The 23,737-nt window shown below is 43.1% G+C and overlaps 1 protein-coding gene across 2 annotated transcripts in view; it reads right to left on the bottom strand.

Annotated features, from left to right (window-relative positions):
• Positions 1-23,737, bottom strand: part of DDI2 (DNA damage inducible 1 homolog 2) — a 53,636-nt gene that overhangs the window by 19,951 nt on the left and 9,948 nt on the right. For both annotated transcript variants that reach the window (XM_063594641.1, XM_063594644.1), the window contains exons 2-6: positions 22,272-22,401; positions 18,507-18,743; positions 15,525-15,651; positions 10,667-10,794; positions 5,447-5,575 (exon numbers count right to left, since the gene is read on the bottom strand). In XM_063594641.1, coding sequence (XP_063450711.1) covers positions 5,447-5,575; positions 10,667-10,794; positions 15,525-15,651; positions 18,507-18,743; positions 22,272-22,401 — 751 coding nt within the window. The remainder of the gene's footprint in view (positions 1-5,446; positions 5,576-10,666; positions 10,795-15,524; positions 15,652-18,506; positions 18,744-22,271; positions 22,402-23,737) is intronic.

Consider the following 23,737-nt stretch of genomic DNA (forward strand, 5'->3'; position numbering starts at 1 on the left):
ACCCAGCCAAAAACTTTTTGTAGAGATTGAGTCTCGCTATATTGACCAGGCTGGTCTTGAACTTCTGGCCTCAGGCAGTCATCCCTGCCTTGGCGTCCCAAAGTGCTGGGATTACAAGAGTGAGCCACCACACCCAGCAGATGACCTATTTTTAAAGAACTCCTTCCTTACACAAGATATTGTGTATTTTCTGCTAAAATCTTTAATTTTCCTTTCCACATCTAGGTTTTAGGGTTTTTTTTTTTTTTTGAGACAGGGTCTGCTATGTTGCCCAGGCTGGTCTCAAACTCCTAGGCTCAAGCAATCCTCCCTCCCCTGCATCTAGGTGTTTACTCTGAATTCGCTTTTGTGTGGTGTGGGTAGGGTCCGATTTCTAATTCATTTCTCCCCATGGATACCTCTTGTCCCAGCAACATTTCCTAACATTTCCCCATTGCTCTGTAAGACTTCCTCTCATTGATCAATGTTCATAGAATCATGGGTTTGTTTCTACTCATATCTTCTAGATAGTCCTTTGATATCTAGAAGGCAATGTTGTTCTAGAGTATTTTGCCCATTCTCACAATATAGGGCCCACGCCAAATTTAAAATGAGCACATCCAGTCTCACAAAAAAACTACCAGGATTTTGATGGCATCTCAATGGTTCTGTGGATTAATGTGGGAGAACTGCCACCCCCAACATACTGAATCTCTAATCCATGGTAAAGCTTTCCTTTTATTTAGGTTTCCCCTATTGCTATAAGGGTTTTTTCATGCTGATCATAGCCACGGTTGTAAAATCCACAAGGATGGCCACAGAGCTTGGTACTTATTTTGTCTCCTCCTATTATCTTCTCATTTAAAGTCATCAAAAATCTGAGAACTCAGCCCCTGAAGGAACCAGTTTATGGTATTCCTGCAAAACTCTCAGTCCTACTGTGTTTAGGAAAGTGTAAGGTAGTTGAACTATCTTTATCCTACACAAATCAATAAGAGAAACACAAAGACCCTAATAAACAGACATACATATTTCAAAAGAAAGGAAGAGCAAATGTGCAGAAAAACTATCATTTACAATGAAAGAAAAGTAACTTACAATAAGAAACCACTCTTTCATTTGTAAAAAAAAATTTTTTTTGAGAAAAGAGTATTGCTCTATTGCCCAGGCTGAAGTACACTGGCATGATCTCGGCTCACTGCAACCTTTGCCTCCCGGGTTCAAGTGATCCTCTCACCTCAGCCTCCTGAGTAGCTGGGACTACAGGCGTACGGTCATGACAACCGGCTAATTTTTTGTAGTTTTAGTAGAGATGTGGTTTTGCTATGGCCCCCAGGCTGGTCTCAAAACTCCTGAGCTCAAGCAATCTGCCCACCTTGGCCTCTCAAAGTGCTAGGATTTCAGACCTGAGCCACCACACCCACCTTATTTGTAAATTTAAGAGGGAAAACTAATATTGCTTAACAGTATAGGACACTAAGATGAATATTCATTCAGTGGTGGATAAACTGGATTGGTACAGGTTAGCAACATATCAAGAGTCCTAAAGCATCCGTAACTTTGATTCAGTAGTTTCACTTACAGGAATCTTGACTAGGGGGAAAAAAATCAAAATGTGCAGAAAACTATACTGCCATGTTCTAATAGGAAACATCACCAGCCAGGCGCAGCAGCTCACGCCTGTAATCCCAGCACTTTGGGAGGCTGAGGCAGGCGAATCACTTTGAGCTCAGGAGTTCGAGACCAGCCTGGGCAACATGGTGAAACCCTGTCTCTACTAAAAATCCAAAAATTACCCGGGTGTGGTAGCAGGTGCCTGTAATCCCAGCTATTCGGGAGGCTGAGGCAGGAGAATCGCTTGAACCTGGGAGGCACAGGTTGAAGTGAGCCAAGATTACGCCACCGCACTCCAGTGTGGGCAACAGAGTGAGACTCTGTTTCAAAAAAAAAAAGAAAAAGAAAAAAAGAAACAACCCAAAAGCTGATCCTTAAACCTGCAACAGAATGCTATACATTTATTCATTTATTTAAATAATTCTTTTGAAATTCATGGTGACATTGGGAAAATGTTGTTTCACTTTTTCTTTGAGCAGAATATAAAATTTTAAACATGAAATAATCACCTTTTATAAGATAAAAAAGTGCACAGAAAAAAGACCAGGAGATATGCCCAAATGATACTGGTGGTTGATTCTCACTACAGGAATTTAAGGGATGTTTTTTTCCTTCATCTCACATTTCTATACTTTTGAAGTTCTCTACAGTAAGCATCTATTAAATGGATAATGGAAGAAGAAAACAAAAACAATTCTGATTAGAGATGAATGACTGAACACATGCATTTATCTACATTTACTCCTAAAACATTGCAAAAAAGGTTTTTGGGTTTTGTCTAAGGCACACATTTTTTTTTTTTTCTTTAGAGATGGAGTTTCACTCTCATTGCCCAGGCTGGAGTGAAATGGCACAATCTCGGCTTACTGCAACCTCTGCCTCCCAGGTTCAAGCGATTCTCCTGCCTCAGCCTCCCGAATAGCTGGGATTACAGGCACCCGCCACCACGCCCGGCTAATTTTTGTATTTTTAGTAGAGACAGGGTTTCACCATGTTGGCCAGGCTGGTCTCGAACTCCTGACCTCAGGTGATCCACCTGCCTCGGGGTCCCAAAGTGCTGGGATTACAGGCATGAGCCACCGTGCCCAGCCCTAAGGCATACATTTTTAAGGCCAAATATAATAGTAGAGACCACAGGAACAAAATTTTAGAGCTAAAAAGCAGATGACAGTGAGGAAAACTGAGCAGCAACCCAACTGACATCACAGAACTCCTATGGAGCATAGGAACTGGTCATAAATACCTCTGCAGATAGGAGGAGAGATGGACCCAAAGCAGCAAGGCTGGCGGGAAGGCCGCAGAGGCACAGTTAGCCCTTGGGGTGTCCCTCCCGCACTCTGCTAGGCCAGGAGACCCTTCACCCCAGTAGCAGACTAGAGGCTTATTTTCTGGAGAGGGTGAAACAGAGGCACTCTTAACAGAGGTGAGCATGGAGGGAGACAGGGACAGAACAAGTATCCAACTGAAAACCAGGGGGAATAAATAAAATCCAACTGAGATGCCAGCCTTTTTCTCCCTCCCAACTTTCAGACCCACCCTACAGTGAAGGCCACAAGAGCCATGGCTGCCAACCCAGGTCATTTACCAAACAAGCCTTTTGGTGGCCCACTCTTTTTTTTTTTTTTTTTTTGAGACGAGTTCTCATTGTCATCCAAGCTGGAGTACAGTAGTATGAACACAGCTCACTGCAGCCTCTATCTCCCTGGCTCAAGCAATCCTCCTGCCTTAGCCTCTCGAGTAGCTGGCACCATCGGCACTTGCCACCACACCCGGCTATTTAAAAAAATTTTTTGTAGAGACAAATTCTCCCTATGTTGCCCAGGCTGGTCTCAAACTCCTGGCCTCAAGCCGTCATCCCACATGAGCCTCCTAAAGCACTGGGATTATAGGTGTGAGCCATCCCGGCCAGCCAGTGGCCCACTCTTCAATGTGAGATGATGCCAAGGATCACAAGACATTTATGAAAACCATCTAAAGTAAAATACAAACAAATACAAAATCCAACACAAAGGTTGGAAGACAAAGTTGAAGAAATCCCACAGAAAAACATAAGAGAAGAAAACTAGAGGACAAGTCCAGGAGAGATTATCCTACCTGAATAACAGACATTCCAGAGGGGAGAAAATCATCGTCAAAATAATTCAGAGAAAGTCCCCAGAACAGAGGGATGTGAGCGTCTAGACTGCACAGGTTACCAAGTACCTAGCACAGTATATGAGAAGAGATCCACACCCAAGCATGCACTGTGAAAATTCAAAACACTGAGGTCAAAGGGAAGATCTACAAGCTTCAAAGAAGAAAAAGAAGGCTGGGAACGGTAGCTCACGCCGTAATCCCAGCACTCTGGGAGGCCTCGTGGGCGGATCACTTGAGGCCAGGAATTTGAGAGAGATCATCCTGGCCAATATGGAGAAACCTCGTCTCTACTAAGAATACAAAAATTAGCTAGGTGTGGTGGTGCACGCCTGTGATCCCGGCTACTCAGGGAGGCTGAGTCAGGAGAATCGCTTGAACCCGGGAGGCGGAGGTTGCAGTGAGCTGAGATCGTGCCACTGCACTCCAGCCTGGGCGACAGAACAAAGACTGTTTCAAAAAAACAGAAAAGAGGCCGGGAGCGGTGGCTCACGCCTGTAATCCCAGCACTTTGGGAGGCCGAGGCGGGCGGATCACGAGGTCAGGAGATGGAGACCACCCTGGCTAACACGGTGAAACCCCGTCTCTACTAAAAATACAAAAAATTAGCTGGGTGCGGTGGCGGGCGCCTGTAGTCCCAGCTACTCAGGAGGCTGAGGCAGGAGAATGCTGTGAACCCAGGAGGCGGAGCTTGCAGTGAGCCAAGATAGCGCCACTGCACTCCAGCCTGGGCGACAGAGTGAGACTCCGTCTCAAAAAAAAAAAAAAAAAAAAAAAAAAAAAAAACTGAAAAGAAAAAGAAAACTTTCACATAAAGGATCAAGAATCGGAAAAGAATCCAGCCTCACTACAGCAACACTGACAGTGAAAAGGTTAAGGGGCAATGCCTCGAAATTGTGAAGGAAAATGATTTCCAACCTAGGCAGACCAGTATAATGTAGGGAAAAAAGACATGTCTGATAATTAGTCTCAATTTACTCCCATGCACCTCTTCTAAGAAAGTTACTGGATGATGCACTCCAATAAACTGAGGGGCAGATAAAAAAGAGGAAGACAAGGGATTCATGTAATCCAACACAAGACAGAAGAGAAAGGAATCTGCAGGACTCAGTCAAGTTAAATTCCAAAACAGCAGCTCTGAAGCAGGCCTGAAACTGCCAGTCCAGGCTCAAGAAGTATCTTTGATAGGATGAAATGTAGAGGCTATTGGATGTGCTTGAAAGGAGATTTACATAATTAGGACATGTCTGGGATGAATACTACGCAAGAAACCAAGTAAGAAAAACAGGACAATTATTAATTCTAAGAGAAAATAATACTAGCCATGAAAGAAAAGCAATCACATTCAATTAGATAGCTCAGCTCTCAAACACAGTCATATGAGTAAACAGCAAAATAAACATGTTATTTAGAAATATGGAGGTAAGTATAAAAATAAATCAGCTAAAATGACGGAAAGGGATTATATTTTCAGGAAATAGAAACGTAGAGGAGACTACTTGTTTGCAACCAGCAGAAACACATAACTTTGACTGAACACAGGATTTAAAACTTCTAGAAATTAGGCTTGCTAGCTCAGACATACCCACACAAAAGAAATTTAAAACAACAACAACAACAAAATAAGAACAACAAAAGACCCTCTAAAAACTTGAAAATCGACTACCCTACCTACAAATAGCCTATAGAAAGACAGCAAGCCCCAGTGCCTTTTGCTCACCTAGATGTACCCTTCCAATAATCTTCTGGGTGCCCACTCCTTTGGCAATCCCTGCCCACCGACGGTCCACCAGTCTCATTATATTACACCTTTCTGCACAAGCTTGGCTCATAATAGTCATCTGGGCACCTGGAGGAGTAGAGAAACATCAGACAATAAAAACAAAATCCACTTTGTGAGAAGACTCAAAATACAGCACTAAATAATAACAAAGCAAAAACCAAGCACACCCCAAGGCTTTTGTCTCTATAAAATCATTTCTACCTAGCAAGTGTCCTGCCCTGCCTAATTCAACTTTCAGTTCTACTCTGTAATCTGAAACATGATGTAAAATTTGACATTGAGGGAAGAATATTCTGTAGCGATGCAATAATTAAATGACATTTTAAAACTTTACCAGTAGAAAGCAGTGATGTCCTGTGTCTACAGATGGCAATGCTAAATTAGCAGTACTTTGCACTTCTTACCGAGTATCTCTAAGCCGTCGCCTCCTGGCTTCAAACGATTCTCCTGCGTCAGCCTCCTGAGTACCTGGGATTGACAGGCTTGCGCCATCATGTCCAGCTTTTTTTTTTTTTTTTTTTTTTTTTGTTGAGACAGTCTCGCTCTGTCGCCCAGGCTGGAGTGCAGTGGTGCAGTCTCAGCTCACTACAAGCTCCACCTCCCGGGTTCACACCATTCTCCTGCCTCAGCCTCCCAAGTAGCTGCGACTACAGTTGCCCACCACCACACCCGGCTAATTTTTTGTATTTTTAGTAGAGGTGGGGTTTCACTGTGTTAGCCAGGATGGTCTCGATCTCCTGACTTCGTGATCCACCTGCCTCGGCCTCCCAAAGTGCTGGGATTACAGGCGTGAGCCACTGCACCCGGCACGTCCAGCTAATTTTTGTATTTTTAGTAGAGATGGGGTTTTACCACGTTGGCCAGGCTGGTCTGGAACTCCTCACCTCAAGTGATCTGCCCACCTCAGCTTCCCAAAGTGTTGGGATTACAGGTGTGAGCCACAGTGTCTGGCCCTATCAAGTTGTTTTTATATCAAATTTTGGGCTGGGTGTAGTGGCTCACGCCTGTAATCGTACTTTAGGAGGCCAAGACGGGAGGATCACCTGAGCCAAGGAGTGGAAAACCAGCTTGGGCAACATAGTAATATCCCGTCTCACTATGTAAACAAGTAAGTACATTATTTACTACTTTATCTGCTCAAAAAGTAAAATTAAAAACAAAAACCCCACACTGGGACACTATAGTCTACTATTAATAAATCATGCAGTCTTCCAAAATTTAGAAGTGGACTCCCATACTCTGCTCCAACAATCAGACTCTCTTCCCTTTAAATATGAGGGCACTTACGTTATTTTCTCTCCCAGAAACATGTACACGGCGGGTTGGCCTATGTAGAAGACAGTCACTTCTGTAATCTTTGCAGTCCTAATTTCTCTCTGAAACTCTAGTTCTACATTCTTGTGCACTGGACATTTCTGTCAAAGCCAACAGGCATAAAACTCTTTCTCCCCAAATAATTCTCACTTTGGATTTCTCTGTCTTTGCCAATGGGATTATTTTCTTGCAGCCATAAAACCTGGGCACTGTTCACTTTTGACTCTTCTCCTAGTCTTTCTTCTCTCAAACCTGTAAATAAGGTCTATGCAATTTCTGCTATTTCTGATGCCCTTTCTTCTTTTTTTTTTTTTTTTTTTTTTTTGAGACTGAATTTCACTCTTGTTGCCCAGGCTGGAGTGTAATGGTGCAATCTCGGCTCACTGCAAGCTCCACCTCCTGGGTTCAAGCGATTCTCCTGCCTCAGCCTCCCGAGTAGCTGGGATTACAGGCAAGTGCCACCATGCCCGGCTATTTTTTGTATTTTTAGTAGAGATGGGGCTTCAGCATGTTGGCCAGGCTGGTCTTGAACTCCTGACCTCAGGTGATCCACCTGCCTTGGCCTCCCAAAGTGCTGGGATTACAGGTTTGAGCCACTGTGCCTGTCCTGATGCTCTTTCTTCTAACCATAGTGATCAGCCTGGCTCACACTGCCATTCCCTTGCAAAAGGACAATTGTTCTGGCTTCCAAACCACTCCGTGGATGCGTAATTTAAAGCAAGGATATTGTTGTGACCCTTAGGGGTACAGAATTTTCCAGATCTGTGTCTACCTTTAGTTTTCCTAAAATGTCACTTTTTTTTTTTTGGAAACACAGTCTTGCTCTGTTGCCCAGGCTGGAGTGCAGTAATGTGATCTCAGCCCACTGCAATCTCTGCCTCCCAGGTTCAGGCTATTGTCCTGCCTCAGCCTCCTAAGTAGCTGGGATTACAGGTGTGCCACCATCATGCCTGGCTGATTTTGTGTTTTTAATAGACATGGGGTTTCACCATGTTGGCCAGGCTGGTCTTGAACTCCTGACCTCAAGTGGTCTACCCGCCGCAGCCTCCCAACGTGCTGGGATTACAGGTTTGAGCCACTGCACTGGGCCAATAGCACCATTTTCAAATCACTTACTTCTTCATCTGCTTAAAAGTCCTCAATGGTTTCCACTCCTTATGAGATTAGTTTCAAACCACCATCACCACAGCTTCAGATCCCACCCCATCCTGGCTCCACCATTTCTTTCCAGCCTTACATTCTAACTACTCTAAACCCTCTGCTTCAGCAGGAGGAATATGTCCCCTTTGCCATTCACTCACTTTGACCCTCCTGTAAAATGGTCCCTCCCCTGCTTTTTTTTCTGAATTCCACCGATGCTTCAAGATCTAGCTCAAGACCCACTTCCTCCCTAACTGACTGCCCTTTTGCAATGACCTCGCCTCTCACTCAATTCCAACACTTCCTGCTCATATTACTCACAGGTACCCTACACTTTATAAGTAATAAAAGTTCTTGGCATTTGAGAAAGATTAGATTCAAAAAGGCCCAGAAATAATGAAGGAAAAGGGAATTTGGAAAGGCAATTCTCTCTTTTCTTCCTCCTTCTTAATTTACAAAAGCCAAGTTATTAAAGTAAGCAACCCAGGATGAGAAGGGCCCCTTTCACTGCTCTCCTGCATTTTCCAAAGCCTCAGCTCAAATGCTGTCTTCTGGAAAGACTCTCCTGAGCACCTCGGTCAGAGTGAGAATGTGGTCTCTACAGCCATCCAACATTCACCTGATTTTTGCACAGTGGTTGAGATTTCTGGCATCAAGGGGACCTGGGGCTGAATCCAAAGCCCACCACTCACGAACTCTGTATACCTGGAAGCGTGACTTGATCCCTCTAAGTTTCCTTATGTGTAAAAGACAGAGTAGAGAATGTGACCTCTCTATATCTAAGTTTGCTTATGGATAAAACAGGAATTATAGAACAAAGTACATAAAGATGTTCTGAGGATGAAATAAAATTGAGTAAGATGATTATATTAAGCACCTAGCATGGTGCTTGGCACACAATAAGGAATCAATACACACTGAGTATTCTATTAGCGTCTTCTATGTATTTGTCTCTCACTCACACAGGGGACCTCTGAGGCTCCAGTCACTAAGTCTTATCACCAAGCACTCAGCACAAGGCCCTACCCACAACAGATATTTTTTAAACTGAATAATTTCAGTTTTTTTTTTAAACTCCCAGGAATGTCTGTATCTCAAGATACAAACTCTTTTTTTTTTTTTCCCCCGAAGGCAGGGTCTCACTCACCCAGGCTGGGGCACAGTGGCACAATCACAGCTCACTGCAAGCCCTGACCTCTGCCGTCACCACAGGCTCAGGTGATCTTCCCACCTCAGCCTCCCCCGTAGCTGGGACTACAGGTACGCACCACCACACCCGGCTAATTTTTGTATTTTTTGTAGAGGCGAGGTTTCCCCATGTTGCCTAGGCTGGTCTCAAAACTTCTGGGCTCAAGCAATTCTCCCACCTCACCCTCCCAAAATGCTGGAATTACAGGCATGAGCCACTACACCCAGTCTCAAGGTACAAACTCTTAATGAGAGTTGAGGCCAGGAGTTCCCGATCAGCCTACACAATACAGGGGAACCCTGTCTCTACAAAAAGTTAAAAAAATCAGCCAGGTATGGTTGCACATGCCTGTGGTTCCAGCTACTTGAGAGGCTGAGGCTGGAGGATCACTTGAGCCCAGGAGTTGGAGGCTGAAGTGAGCTGACTGCACCACTGCACTCTAGCCTGGGTGACAGAGACCCTCTCTTTAAAAAATGAGAGAGAGAGAGCTGAAACCCAGCATGTGCTCAGGAATGTGTAGATGAACAAATGAAAGAAAATACTTTTTTTCTTTTTATATAGAAATACACAGTGAAGGGGGAAAATATTATTTGAGCAAGGAATTTTTCTACTCTAGGAACTCACCTATCTTACAGCCTTGAGTGAGACACCCAGAATTAAGATGTATGAGACCACTCAGTCATACACCCACAAAATGCTGCATGGTGTAGTCTTACTAAAAAGCAAACGGTTGTTACTGACAGAAAAGGTGCCAACTAGTATGTGAATTAACTGAACCCTCAAGCAGAAGAATCCCTGTCTCCTTACTTGGTTGTTAAGTTCTTTAAGGGTAAGAACCATACCCAGATAGCCTTACACTCCTCCCAAATCTTGGCAAAGTGCTGGTGCACAGGCCAGGCTGAAATGTGTTTGACCTATACTCTACACAGCTCCTTTTATAGCTCCTTCTTCTAAACCTATGTATTCCCAGTTTTTTACAGAAACATCCAAGAAATTCAGGATGCTAGATAAGGGGAGTTAGGAAGAAAAAGGAGACACCACAAAATACAAAACTGCTTAAGAAATGATTAAAGAAAGAAACCTAATACCAACAGAATGCCTGGCAAGTGAAACAGTAAGTCCCACGCTAGTGAGTTAGCAGCCTAAAGAACTACAGCCATCTGGGCCAGGCACGGTGGATCACTTGAGGTCAGGAGTTCAAGACCAGCCTGACCAACACGGTGAAACCCCATCTCTACTAAAAATGTAAAAATCAGCTGGGCGTGGTGGTTGGCACCTGTAATCCCAGCTACGTGGGAGGCCGAGGCTGGAGAATCGCTTGAACTGAGGAGACAGAGGTTGCAGTGAGCCAAGATCACGCCACTGCACTTTGGCCTGGGTGACAGAGCAAGACTCTGTCTCAAAAAAAAAAAAAAAAAGTACAGCCATCTGAACGGATGCTTGAGCCTCCCCTTCTCCCGTGTCAGGTAAAGATGTTGGAGGGGAGACCAAGAAATAAAAGACAGAGACGTCACCTGAGTCAACAAAGGCTTTCACAGGATGTCCATTCACTTTGCAGTTAATATAAAGCATCACTACTTGGCCAAAACTTTCCGGAGCCTCTTCCATAGCTATTGTCATGTTTTCCTCAATGTTCTGTTGCCTGTAACAGAACAAGACCAGGGACACTGAAAGCATTAATTCCATGGAGAGAAATCAGTTTCAAAGTCACAATATTAAAAAACAGATTTGTACGTATCTTTTGCCCCAAGCACAGCAGCCGAGTCATAGAAAAACTGGTGCTATATGGGGCAAGAGATCATTTCCTAAGAGGCAGTAAGATGAACAGCTGGCAGAAAATCTAAAGGCATAAAAATTACCCTTTGTAAAACACTGAGCTGCCTTTATATGCTCAGAAATAAGAAACTGGAGAGCAAGGGTTACAACCCCATTTTTCTGGCAGAATGTTAGAATTTCGGGAATGTTCCAATTTTAACTGAGGATTTACTGGGTATCTGAATACATTTCCTAAGCCCAGAACATTACAAAAAGTTCACAAACAGAAAACACAAATATTTCAACATCTTGTGCTGCACCTGCTGCTTCATCTCCAGGACTGGGTTTTCTAATCTGTACACTAAGGATAACTGTTACCTAGGTTGCCAAGAGGTACAAAGCATCTAGTATACAGTGCTCATATAACAGCTTATGCTACAAAAAAATTGCACCCATCACTTAAAACTACATGTGTTTCATAGTTCATTTGATCCATGAAATAATTTGTTTAAAAATTCAACATGCTGGCCGCACACGGTGGCTCACGCCTGTAATCCCAACACTTTGGGAGGCCAAGGCGGGTGGATCACCAGAGGTCAGGAATTCAAGACCAGTCTGGCCAACATGGTGAAACCCCAACTCTACTAATAATACAAAAACTAGCCGGGCATGGTGGCATGCACCTGTAATCCCAGCTACTCAGGAGGCTGAGGCAGTAGAACTGCTTGAACCCGGGGGGTGGAGGTTGCAGCCAAGATCGCACGACTACACTCCAGCCTGGGCAACAGAGCGAGACACCAAAAACAAAAAAAATCAACATGCCAGGTGCAGTGGTTCACACCTGTAGTCCCAGCACTTTCTTTGGAAGGCCAAAGTAGGTGGATCCCTTGAGCTCAGGAGTTTCAAACCAGCCCGGGCAACATGGTGAAACCCCATCTCTCCCCACCAAAAGGAAGGAAAAGAAAACAAAAAAATCAACACAACTCTAATTCTTACACGAGAAAAGCAACAAAAGGGAGTTCTTGCTTACTCCAACATCTCATGTTTATTCCCAATTTTTTTCTACTCCCTTAAAACAGCATGAATCAATCTCCTTTTAAAAACATTATCAAATACTACCAACATTAATGGAAACTAGGTCAGTGGTTGGGCAACTTACCTGAAGACTGAGACACTAACAGAACAGCTTCTAAGATTCGGGATAACCTACACTGTAAATCCAGGGTTGGTAAATCATAGCCTGCTGTTTAGGCAAAAAAAGTTTTATGGAAACACAGTGATATAGTGCATTTACATATTGTCCTATTGTCTATGGCTGCTTTCACATGGCAGTGGCGGAGTTGAACATGAGCAACACAGATTGTATGGTTTGCAAAGACTAAAATATTTACTATCTGCCCATTTATAGAAAGTCCACTAAGGCCTGGCACAGCAGCTCATGCCTATAATCCCAGCACTTTGGGAGGCCAAGGCAGGAAGATCACTTGAGGCCAGGAGTTTGACACCAGCCTGGGCAACACAGTGAGACCCTATCACTATAATTAGCTGGGCGTGGTAGCACAAGCCTGTAGTCTCAGCTATTCAGGAGACTGACGCAAGAGATTGCTTGGGCCTGGGAGGCTGAGGCTGCAGTGAGCTAGGATGGCACCACTGCACTCCAGCTTGGACGACAGAGCAAGATACTTTTTTTTTTTTTTTTTGCCCTGTTTTATGGTGCTGACCCTGTCTCTTCAACAAACAAACAAACAAAAAATAAACCTCACGCCAAGCGTGGTGGCTCACACCTATAATCCAAGCACTCTGGGAGCTGGACAGATCACTCGAGCCCAGGACTTTAAGACACGACTGGGCAACACGGTGAAACCTCGTCTCTACAAAATACAAGAAAAATTAGCCAGGTGTGGTGGTGTGCCTATAGACCCAGCTACTCAGGAGGCTGATGGGGGAGGATCACCTGAGCCTAAGAAGTTGAGGCTATGAGCCATGATCGTGCCACTACACTCCAGCCTAAACGTCGGAGGCCCTGTCTCAAAACAAACAAAAAAAACTCTGCTGACTCCTGCTCTAACTACAGTTTCTGTTCTTTTCATAATAATCATCTAGCTCAAGTGAACTGATGGCTTTATCAGTCATTTTGCAACAAAATTTAAACTCAGAAAGTCAAAGGCACCTTCCTTTAGGCAAATATGAAAGCTATCAAACCTGTGTTCACCTACCCTGTGTAATCACTGGTGTAGCAAGCCATATGAAACTTTAATAGACATTTTATATAATTACACAGGTTTTATGCTATTGCACATTATTAAACATAGAAATAACCTAAAATTAATTGTATACTTCATCTTGCATGGACTCCAACCCAAATGAGTTTCAACAAAAAATCCTCTGCAATAACACCAGCTACTTTGGCTTTTCTGGGGTCCATATGTAGAGAGTCTCTTCAGAGGTACAAGGTTTTCACCTTTCAAAGAATGGATGCGGCCAGGCGCAGTGGCTCACACCTGTAATCCCAGCCCTTTGGGAGGATGAGGAGGGTGGATCACCTGAGGTCAGGAGTTTGAGACCAGCCTGGCCAAGATGGTGAAACCCCATCTTTACTAAAAATACCAAAATAGCCGGGTGTGGTGGTGCATGCCTGTAATCCCAGCTACTCAGAAGGCTGACGCAGTAGAATCGCTTGAACGTGGGAGGCGGAGGCTGCAATGAGCCGAGATCGTGCCACTGAACTCAGGCCTGGGCGACAGAGCAAGACTCCGTCTTGGGCCTGGGGTGGGGAAGAGAATAGATGTGTCACCCTATTTCCTTCACTCAAGCCCTAGAAAGAAACATGAGCCTTATGGACACTCTCTATTTCACTTCTATTCTTATTTACTTTTTTGAGATGGAGTTTCGTAATGACTTAGGGCTGTCAATTAATTCTAGTGTACAATTATATTTCTTTTTTTTTCCCTAAGATGGGGGTCTCACTCTCTTGCCCAGGTTGGAATGCAGTGGTACAATCCATAGCTTACTGCAGCCTCCAACTACTGGGCTCAAGTGATCTTCCTGCCTCAGCCTCCTGAGTAGCTGGGACTGCAGGTGCATGCCACCACACCTGGCTAATTTATTTTATTTTTTGTAAAGACAGAGTCTCACTTTGCTGCCCAGGCTGGTCTCAAACTCCTGGCTTCAAGCAAAGTGTTGGGATTACAGGCATGAGCCACCAGGACTAGCCTGTATTTCTGATTTCAAATGTAGTAAGAAGAGTAAGAGGCAGGACATGGTGTTCACACTTGTAATCCCAGCACTTTGAGTGGCTGAGGTAGGAGATCAATTGAGGTCAGAAGGAAGATCAATTGAGAAGAAGGAAGGGCTAAGTGCAGTGGCTCATCCCTATAATCCTAGCACTTTGGGAGGCTGAGGCGCGTGGATTGCGTGAGCTCAGGAGTTCAAGACCAGCCTGGGCAACATAGTGAAATCCTGTCTCTACAAAAAATGAAAAAATTAGCTGGGCATGGTGGCAGATGCCTGTATTCCCAGCTATTCGGGAGGCTAAGGTGAGAACACCTCAGTCTCGGGGAGGTCCAGGCTGCAATGAGCTGTGATTGTGCCACGGCACTCCAGCCTGGGTGACAGAGTGAGACCTTGTCTCAAAAAAAAAAAAGATAAAAAGAATAAGAAGTTTAAAAAAGCATGATTTAATTTCTAAGTTGATAGATAGTGTAATACAATGACCAAGTTAGGCTTCATTTAAGTAACCGAAATGATGACACGGTCCCTAAAAGGCCAAGCAGTCTAAGTGTAGTAAGTATCGTTGCTGTTATCTTCTTCTTAGTTTTACTAAGTTCTTCACAATTAGCAACAAAAACTGACTTGAGGCAGGAAAAGCAGCTGTCCTTTTTTTCAGAGAATGACTGAACAGAATCTTGCTTGTGACTATCAGTGTGACTGAGGCCGGAACAGCGTCACTGTCCTTGCTTGAGCTCCATGCCCGACAATTCTGATTCATCAGATTTGGGAGAAGAGTCCAAGCATCTGCATTTTTAAAAGTTTCTCATGTGATTTTACTATAGCCCCAGGTGAGAACCACTGCATTACAGAAACTGAGAGCTGGAAACATGTCCAGCATTCAGTTTATCCACTGAGGCCAGTACAAGAAATGCAGCAGGAAAACAGACTTAGGACTACCAACGTTCCATCGGCGCAGAGCCCTCTCTAATCCAATCATGTTTAAGCCCTGGATTTAATCAGGACTTATACAATATGTCTAAAGAAAGAGAGTCAAATCAGCCCATGTAATATGCAACCAGCCTTGTGGTCTCACCAGATGGTGGCTTCTGCTCAGTCCGGGGGTCATTTATCTAAAGCTGTGTTATGATGCTCTGTCTGCTAGTCAGGGAGTCCTCCTTAAAATTTTAGAAAGAAAGTCATTAAACTAAGCACCTATATCTTTGTCATGTCGAATCGAAATGCATAGAAAATGAAAGAGGAGAGACTAACCTAAAAGACTGAGGTTACTATCTCAACTGCAAAACAGAGAAGCTACCTCCAAGCAGATGCCCAACTAATGTCAGATAACCTGCAGTCTGGGAAATCTGGAATCTCTAAGTTTTGTTCTTTAGATGAACAGGTCTTTACCTTATATCTTCTTCTATCTTTGCCTGAGCTTCAAGGTCAAAGGGATCAGCAGAAAACAGACGAATCCTTTCTTGCTCTCTCCGGGCTCGGTCCTGCTGCTGCTCCACCAGGACTCTAGAAAATTTCTCTACAAAAATAAGGGAGAAAAATCTTAAATACCACTATATTTTCAACCTTTATCAGTACTTTTCCACACCAAACAATTTCTCAAACTACAACTGTAAGAGATGCAGAGAGGATGCCTAAAGCTTATTTGAAATGAGCAATTACATTTACTTTCTGTTCTCTGAGTCAAGGCTATTTCATCATTTAAATTCAGTGTAAAGAAAGTATTTGTGGCTGGGTGTGGTAGCTCATGCCTATAATCTCGACACTTTGGGAGGCTGAGGTGGGAGGACCGTTTGAGCCTAGGAGTTCGAGACCAGCCTGGGCAACATAGCAAGACCTTGTCTCTACAAAAAATATAAAAATTAGTTGGGCGTGGTGGTGCATGCCTGTAGTCCCAGCTACTGTTGGATGGGGGTTCAAGGGTGGGGGGATGGCCTGAGACCAGGAGGTCGAGGCTGCAGTGAGCTGTGATCGCACCACACATTCCAGCCTGGGTGACATGGTGAGACCCTGTTTTAAAAAAAAAAAAAAAAAAAGTATTTGCAAAAATTTTTTATAAGAAGTTATCTATCATATTGTTTCTCCTCAGAGGTAACAACTTTCCAATTTAAAATGGTGGGGAGTGACCATGTGGCAGATGAATGTCTCCACTCCTCCATTCCTCATTGTTCTCATTATCCTACTACCTAGAAACAAAATACAGCATTATATAATCTCCTTTTCCTCTTCTAGTTTCATTTCTTTTATAACATGCCCTGCCTTAAGCCAGATACATTAAGTATAAACTATTTTTAGTCTACCTATATTTTGTGTGTGTTCTGATGAATTAATAGGCAGGAAAATTAGTAGAGAAAACACTGCTTGCTATAAGATGTATGTTACAACAAGAACCTATTTTGCAATTTCTTTTTTTTTGAGATGGAGTTTCGCTCTTGTTGCCCAGGCTGGGGAGCAATGGCACAATCTTGGCTCACTACAACCTCCACCTTCCAGGTTCAAGTGATTCTCCTGCCTCAGCCTCCCAAGTAGCTGGGATTACAGGTACCTGCCACCACGTCCAGCTAATTTTTGTATTATTAGTAGAGATTGGGTTTCACCATGTTGGCCAGGCTGGTCTTGAACTCCTGACCTCAGGTGATCCACCGCGCCCGGACTATTTTGCAATTTCTTAAATGGTGGTACATTTAAGTGTGCAAACTTAAATGCCCCATCATCACCGTCTTTGGTGATTAGATATGCTGATATAAGAGATTAAAAGATATTATGACAATGGTTATCTGAACTACTAATGCACACAATACAGATGGATCTAAAAAGCATTAAGTTGAGTGAAAAGCCTAACATGAGCTGGGAGTGGTGGCTCACGCCTGTAATCTCAGTACTTTGGGAGGCCGAGACGGGTGGATCACGAGGTCAGGAGTTTGAGACCAGCCTGGCCAACATGGTGAAACCCAATCTCTACTAATAATACAAAAATTAGCCAGGTGTGGTGGTGCATGCCTGTAGTCCCAGCTACTTGGGACACTGAGGCGGGAGAATCGCTTGAACCCAGGAGGCGAAGGTTGCAGTGAGCAGAGATCGCGCCACTGCACTCCAGCCTGGGAGACAGAGTGAAACTCCGTCTCAAGAAAAAAAAAAAACAAAGCGTAACACGAAAGAGCAGACACTCTATTATTCCATATACATGAAGTTTAAAAACACGGGAAACTAAACCATAAGATTATCAAAACAGTAGTAACCTATAAGGAGAGGAGATTGACTAGAAAGCAACACAGTGGAACTTTCTGGAGTGAGAGAAATGTCCTGTGTCTTGATTGGGGTTACAGGAGTTTGTCAAAACTCAAGGAATTGTATATTTAAAATCTGAGTACTTCGCTCAAGGTAAAGATTGCCAATTTAAAGACAGTCAATTGAGGAATGAGTCATTAAGTGTCTGTTATGTTTTTAGACTTAACCCAATTTAACTCATAAACCCAAGAGTAAAATGAGAGTAGTTTACAGAGAAAACTCGATTCATAAAGATGGCTAAAAGTTAGCTGGGTGCAACTGCTCATGCCTGTAATCCCAGCACTTTGGGAGGCCAAGGCAGGCAGACTGCTTGAGCCCAAGAATTCGAAAGCAGCCTGGACAACATGGAAAAACTCCATCTCTACAAAAAATACAAAAAATAACTTGGAGTGGACTGAGGTTATGGTGATTCCATTTTGCCATACAGGGCACTGAACCTTCCTGGCATCAGCTGGCTTGTTGGTGATCTCTTTAATTGAAGATCTAACTAAGGTTAAAATATCGCTACTGGCTGGGTATGGTGGCTCACGCCTGTAATCCCAGCACTTTGGGAGGCCGAGGCGGGCGGATCACGAGGTCAGGAGATCGAGACCATCCTGGCTAACACGGTGAAACCCCGTCTCTAATAAAAATACAAAAAATTAGCCAGGTGTGGCAGCATGCGCCTGTAGTCCCAGCTACTTGGGAGGCTGAGGCAGGAGAATGGCATGAACCCGGGAGGCGGAGCTGGCAGTGAGCCAAGATTGCACCACTACACTCCAGCCTGGGCGAAAGAGCAAGACTCCGTCTCAAAGAAAAAACAAACAAAAAAAACCCAGTACCTAGGTTATCTGCTGCCAAAAACAATGAGGAAAACAAAAAGTAAACCAAGGGGGGTGGCCTAGATGGATTTCACTCCTAAAACTCTATTGCTGTTTCCAAGTAACTCAGCCTTTGACTTTAGCACTAATTTACCTCTCACAGAGAAAAAACTGGTATGTTCAATAAATCATGTGACACAGTGTCGCTTGAGTCTCTTCACATTTGCTATGACACAGCTTCTTCACCTCAGGCCAGCCTAATAGCCTTCCAAATTTACAAGCTTACCAAGGTCTCCACTGAGCAGAGCTTCTGCCAGGGGTGGATTGCGTTCCTTTAGCAAGGACAGCTCATGCGGGTTGGCCAGCAACATATCTCGGAGCAAGGCCGGATTGTCCAAGCCCTGAGGAGATGAAGTTATTTCTCCAGGAGATGAGTGGGACTGCTGTGTTCCTGGTGGCTGGCGCTGCCGGGGACTTGATGTGCCAGGCACAGCTATACTACTGAAATCTATTCGGGGTAAGTCTGTTGGGGAAAATCAATTCAGTTTACTCAAATTACTCTACAAAAACAAGCACTTGAAGGAAACAGCAGAACACTTGCTCATACATGGTATATGACAGCAGCAAAGGTAACTGTAGACTTTAACCTTGTTCTTTCTCATGATGACTCTGAATATAAAGACTGCCGGCTGAGAGTGAATCGATAGAAGAAGAAAAATAGGGGGAAGGTGATGGTAGTAACTCCAAATTTTTAGCTTATAAAATATCTCACAACAGACATCAGGTTTTTAATTTATGTTTTTAAATAATTAAAGTGGCCAGGCGTGGTGGCTCACACCTGTAATCCCAGCACTTTGGGAGATCAAGGTGGCTGGATCACCTGAGGTCAGAAGTTCAAGACCAGCCTGGTCAACATAGTGAAACTCTGTCTCTACTAAATATACAAAAATTAGCTGGGCGTGGTCGCAGTCGCCTGTAATCCCAGCTACGCAGGAGGCTGAGGCAGAAGAATCACCTGAACCCGGGAGGTGGAGGTTGCAGTGAGCCGAGATGGCGCCATTGCACTCCAGCCCAGGCAACAAGAGCGAAACTTCATCTCAAAAGAAAAAAAAAAAAAATTAAAGCTAGTTTCAATAAATATAATTGCATAAGTCTGGATGTTGTTCTTGAGAAAAATCCTACTCTGGTCTGACATATGGTTCAAACAGCCTTGACGCTTGGATTAAAGAATTTTTTTTTTTTTTTTTTTTTTTGAGACGGAGTCTTGCCTTGTTGCCCAGATTGGAGTGCAATGGCACGATCTTGCCTCACTGCAACCTCTGCCTCCTGGGTTCAAGTGATTCTCCTGCCTCAGCCTCCCGAGTAGCTGGGATTACAGGCGTGTGCCACTACGCCCAGCTAATTTTTTGTATTTTTAGTAGAGATGGGATTTCACCATGTTGGCCAGGCTGGTCTCGAAATCCTGACCTCAGGTGATCCACCCACCTCAGCCTCCCAAAGTGCTGGGATTATAAGTGTGAGCCACTGTGCCCGGCCGGATCAAAGGATATTATATATGTCAAGTGAGCAGCATAAATATTAGATGCTAAATTCTGCAAGTCAGTGCTAAACGTATTGGCTCAGGGAAGTTCTTAATAGTTCTCTGAATTTATACTTTAATCTGTGCATCTCTGCTAACTCTTCTCATGCCCTTGGGGAGCTAAACAGTGTCATCATTTTATAGAAAAGAAAGAAGAAAAGGGACTTGCATAGGTTCTCAGTGCTGAGTACACCAAAAGCTACCACAGTTTAGAAGCTACAACTCCCAGGTTCTATATGCCAGGTGGAACTGACCTTACTAAAATGAAAGGAAGATAAAAGGGAATTTTAATCCTTACACAATGGACTCACATATTGTATGACCCCATTTATATGAAATGTTCCAAATAGGTAAATACATAGAGACAGAAAGTAGACTTGTAGTTGTCTAGGCTGCGGAGACTAGGGGGAAATGGGAAATGACTATAAATGGGTATAGGATTTCTTTTTAAGGTAATGAAAATACGCTAAAATGGATTGTGGTGATGGTTACACAACTCATGAATATAGTAAAAAAAATCATTTAAATGCATGAATTGTATCTCAATAAAACTGTTAATTTAAAAAAGAAAAATGAAAAAGAGAAAAGTAAACAAGGAGAGCCAGAATGAGGGGCTAGGCCTGAGTCAATCGACATTCCTTCAACTCCAAAAAATATAGTTGATGGTCAAACTTGTCTGAACAACTGAATACTTTTCTTAAGGATAACTGTGCTTAATGTTATAAATGACAGTACACTAAGCAATTCCACAGTGATCAGAATTATAGCACAATCCTTGCACTATTAAGGATTTTAAATAAACTAAAAAATCAAAAAACAAACAAACTTGTCTCAAGTCTGGGACTATCCTGAAGCCTTTTTGGACCTCAGATAGAAAAAGAGAATGCTTAAACTCATGATGTAACATTTCTACCCTTTAGCAGGGGTTCAACTAGCCACTTTCTTCAACTCCCAACCAAGGAAATGGTGAAGTGAAGAGGATGATCTCTGTGAGGTAGTTAATCTATACCAGCCAGAAAAACATATATGGGTGGGCCCTCTTTGCAGGTCAAGAAATTTTATCTCCACTCCTGTTATACATTATCTTGAGAGTCCATTCACTTCAGAATAATTCTCAAAAACATGTTTACTTAATAGACCAGATCACTCCTGCCCCAACCTGTTACAGGCTCTCTTGTCCATAAACAACAATGCAGAGGAAAAAAAAAAAGAAGTAAATTCCGGAATTAATAATCTCATCAAATTAACCAAAGGAAGATGTGGTTTTTACTGATTGTCATAGTTGTTTAAATACGTTTAACTTCTTCAGAAAGAAGTTTTAACTTCTTTCTAAAGTTTAACTGTGGCCCCAAGGGACTAATGTCTTCCAGATCTGGTGGAGCCGGTCCTTGATGGTCTCAGTAAGTTCCAGTTTCAGGCTGAATGGAAACACTGTGGTTAAAACTGCAGTCAGTCTGTCATCACCCAGACTCTGCCAGCATCTGTCACCATAAACTTTAAAACTGGTGACCTACAGGCTAAACACTATTTAAGAAAATCTATCTGAATATGGCAGCGAATGGAAAAAAACCACACATTTCACCAAGCTGTTTCACATTAAGACCTTATAACCATTTTGTGGATCATGAGCCACTTCAAGTATCTGAACAAAGCTATGACCCTCTCTCTATCCAGTGCACACACACATTCACATCCACACAATTCTGCATATTATTTCAGTGACATAGAACCTACTAAATCCCAATGCAAAGAGTTCAGACTATAAACATCTATTATAAAAGAAGCATCAAAGATAGATAAACGTTTCTTTGTATGTGATTAACACAGCTGGTAGGAAAGAACCACAACTTGGTGGTCAAGCTGCTTAATGTTTATCAAGTTCAGCATAATGGAAAAAGCATCAAATTTTAATTCCTGTGCCCTCACTTAATAGCTATGTAACTTTAAAGACACCATTTAAAATCTGAGCTTCATAATTATAAATTATTATGCAAATTAGTATGTAAATCCCCCCACAACCAAGTTATGAGATCATGTGAAATGCAGCTCCAAGTGCCTGGCTGGCTATAAAATGCTCCAGAAAGGCTGGCCACTGAAGGACAGACACAAAGTAGCAAAATCATAGGCTTATGTATTCTTTCAAGTCCTTCCCAAGGATAAAGACTATTGTATAATTATCACTGATAACAGAAGCTAACATTTATTGAGGGCTTGCTGTGTGCTAAGATTTTACATGCATTAGCCTCACGTCAGCTTTAGGAGTTGGGGTTAATTATGGCACCTAACTTATAGAAGAGGAAACCAATTTAGAGACGTTAAAATACTTGTTCAAGGTTACACGGCAGGGAAAAGGCAGAGTCAGGATCTGTATTCTGTAGTCTGAATCCAAAGCGAATCCAAAACTCTGAGGCGCTATGCTCTGCTACCTGCTGATGGTTGTGCTGGGGGATGCTCAACCACCAGATGTCTTACTTGGGAACTGCACTGGAGGTCGAGGGTCTGCATTCTCCTTCTGTCGTAAAATCACAACGTCCCCATCTTTCAAGCCATAAGAAGCCAATGATCTGTGGTTGTCTGTGAGAGGTCTTTCCGCATAGACGATCTACAACAAGAAAAGATATACAACAGTATAAAGCACTGAGAAGTAACACAGCGCAAAGTAGAAGGACCAGTTTTCCCCTGAATCAGATGTCACCCTCCTTTCAAACCCTCCAGTGGATTCCCACCACATCCAGAACAAAACCCACAGTCCTTCCCGTCACCTAGCAGGACCAAACAATGTGGTCCCTGGCTCTCCTGACTTCGCCTTTCACTATGACTGCTGTTCCTCAAACAACAGGGATCAACTTCCCCTTCAGGGCTGTTTCTCTTGTTTTCTCTACCTGAGGAATGTTCTTTTTCCACTCATTTTTTTCCTTTTACGTCTCTGATCAAACATTACTCTTTAGAGTTCTTCCCTACTATGTTATTTAAAATGTACTCTCAACTAACACAATATATATTTACTTATTGTCCTTCTGCCCCATTAAATGTAAACTACTTGAGGACAAAGACTTTGTTTCATTCACGAGATCATAAATGCTTAGAACAGGGCCTGTTATATAACTGATGCTCAAATATTTGTTGAACTAAAGAATGAATGAATTTATGGAAATGGATATAATTTTAGATTTAATTTTTAGCAGGGAGGAAAAGGGAATGATTTATTCTGGGTATGCTAACTAACTACAGTACTATTAAATAAAGTGTGCACTTTGAAATAATCTTGTACACTGGCAAAAGGGTCCCAAATATCATCCTTCCTGCACTGCAATCTTCCTTCTCTTCTACCATCCCCAAAGTTTTATCACTCTGGGCCGGGCACGCTGGCTCACGCCTGTAATTCCAGCACTTTGGGAGGCCAAGGCGGGTGGATCACGAGGTCAGGGGTTCGAGACCAGTCTGGCCAACATGGTGAAACTCCGTCTCTACTAAAAATACAAAAATTAGCCCAGTGTCATGGCACGTGCCTGTAATCCCAGCTACTCCAGAGGCTGTGGCAGGAGAATTGCTTAAACCCGGGAGGCAAAGGTTGCAGGGCTGAGATCTCACCACTGCACTCTAGCCTGGGCAAGCAAGATTCCATCTTGGTGGGGTGGTGGGAGGGGGGAGACTGGAAAATAAAGTGAAACTAAGAAAATAACAACTAAATACAAGTGGAAAAAAGAATTAGGAATGTACTACTAATAAAAATATTTTATGATGTGTAATCAAACTGAAAAAAACCTGACAGCACAAATAGATGAAATAATGTGTTGCAGATAGAAAGAACAAAGGTACACTATAATTTTATCATGAAAAAACATAAAATCTGCCCTGCATTATTACATACTCCAGAAAGGCATTCAGAATAAACTCAGGCTTTGAAAGGTTTTCCTCCTAATGATTTTTCACCAGGC

This window comes from Pan paniscus, chromosome 1 (genome assembly GCF_029289425.2).
Source record: "Pan paniscus chromosome 1, NHGRI_mPanPan1-v2.0_pri, whole genome shotgun sequence".
In the NCBI taxonomy this organism is placed as follows: Eukaryota; Metazoa; Chordata; class Mammalia; order Primates; family Hominidae; genus Pan; species Pan paniscus.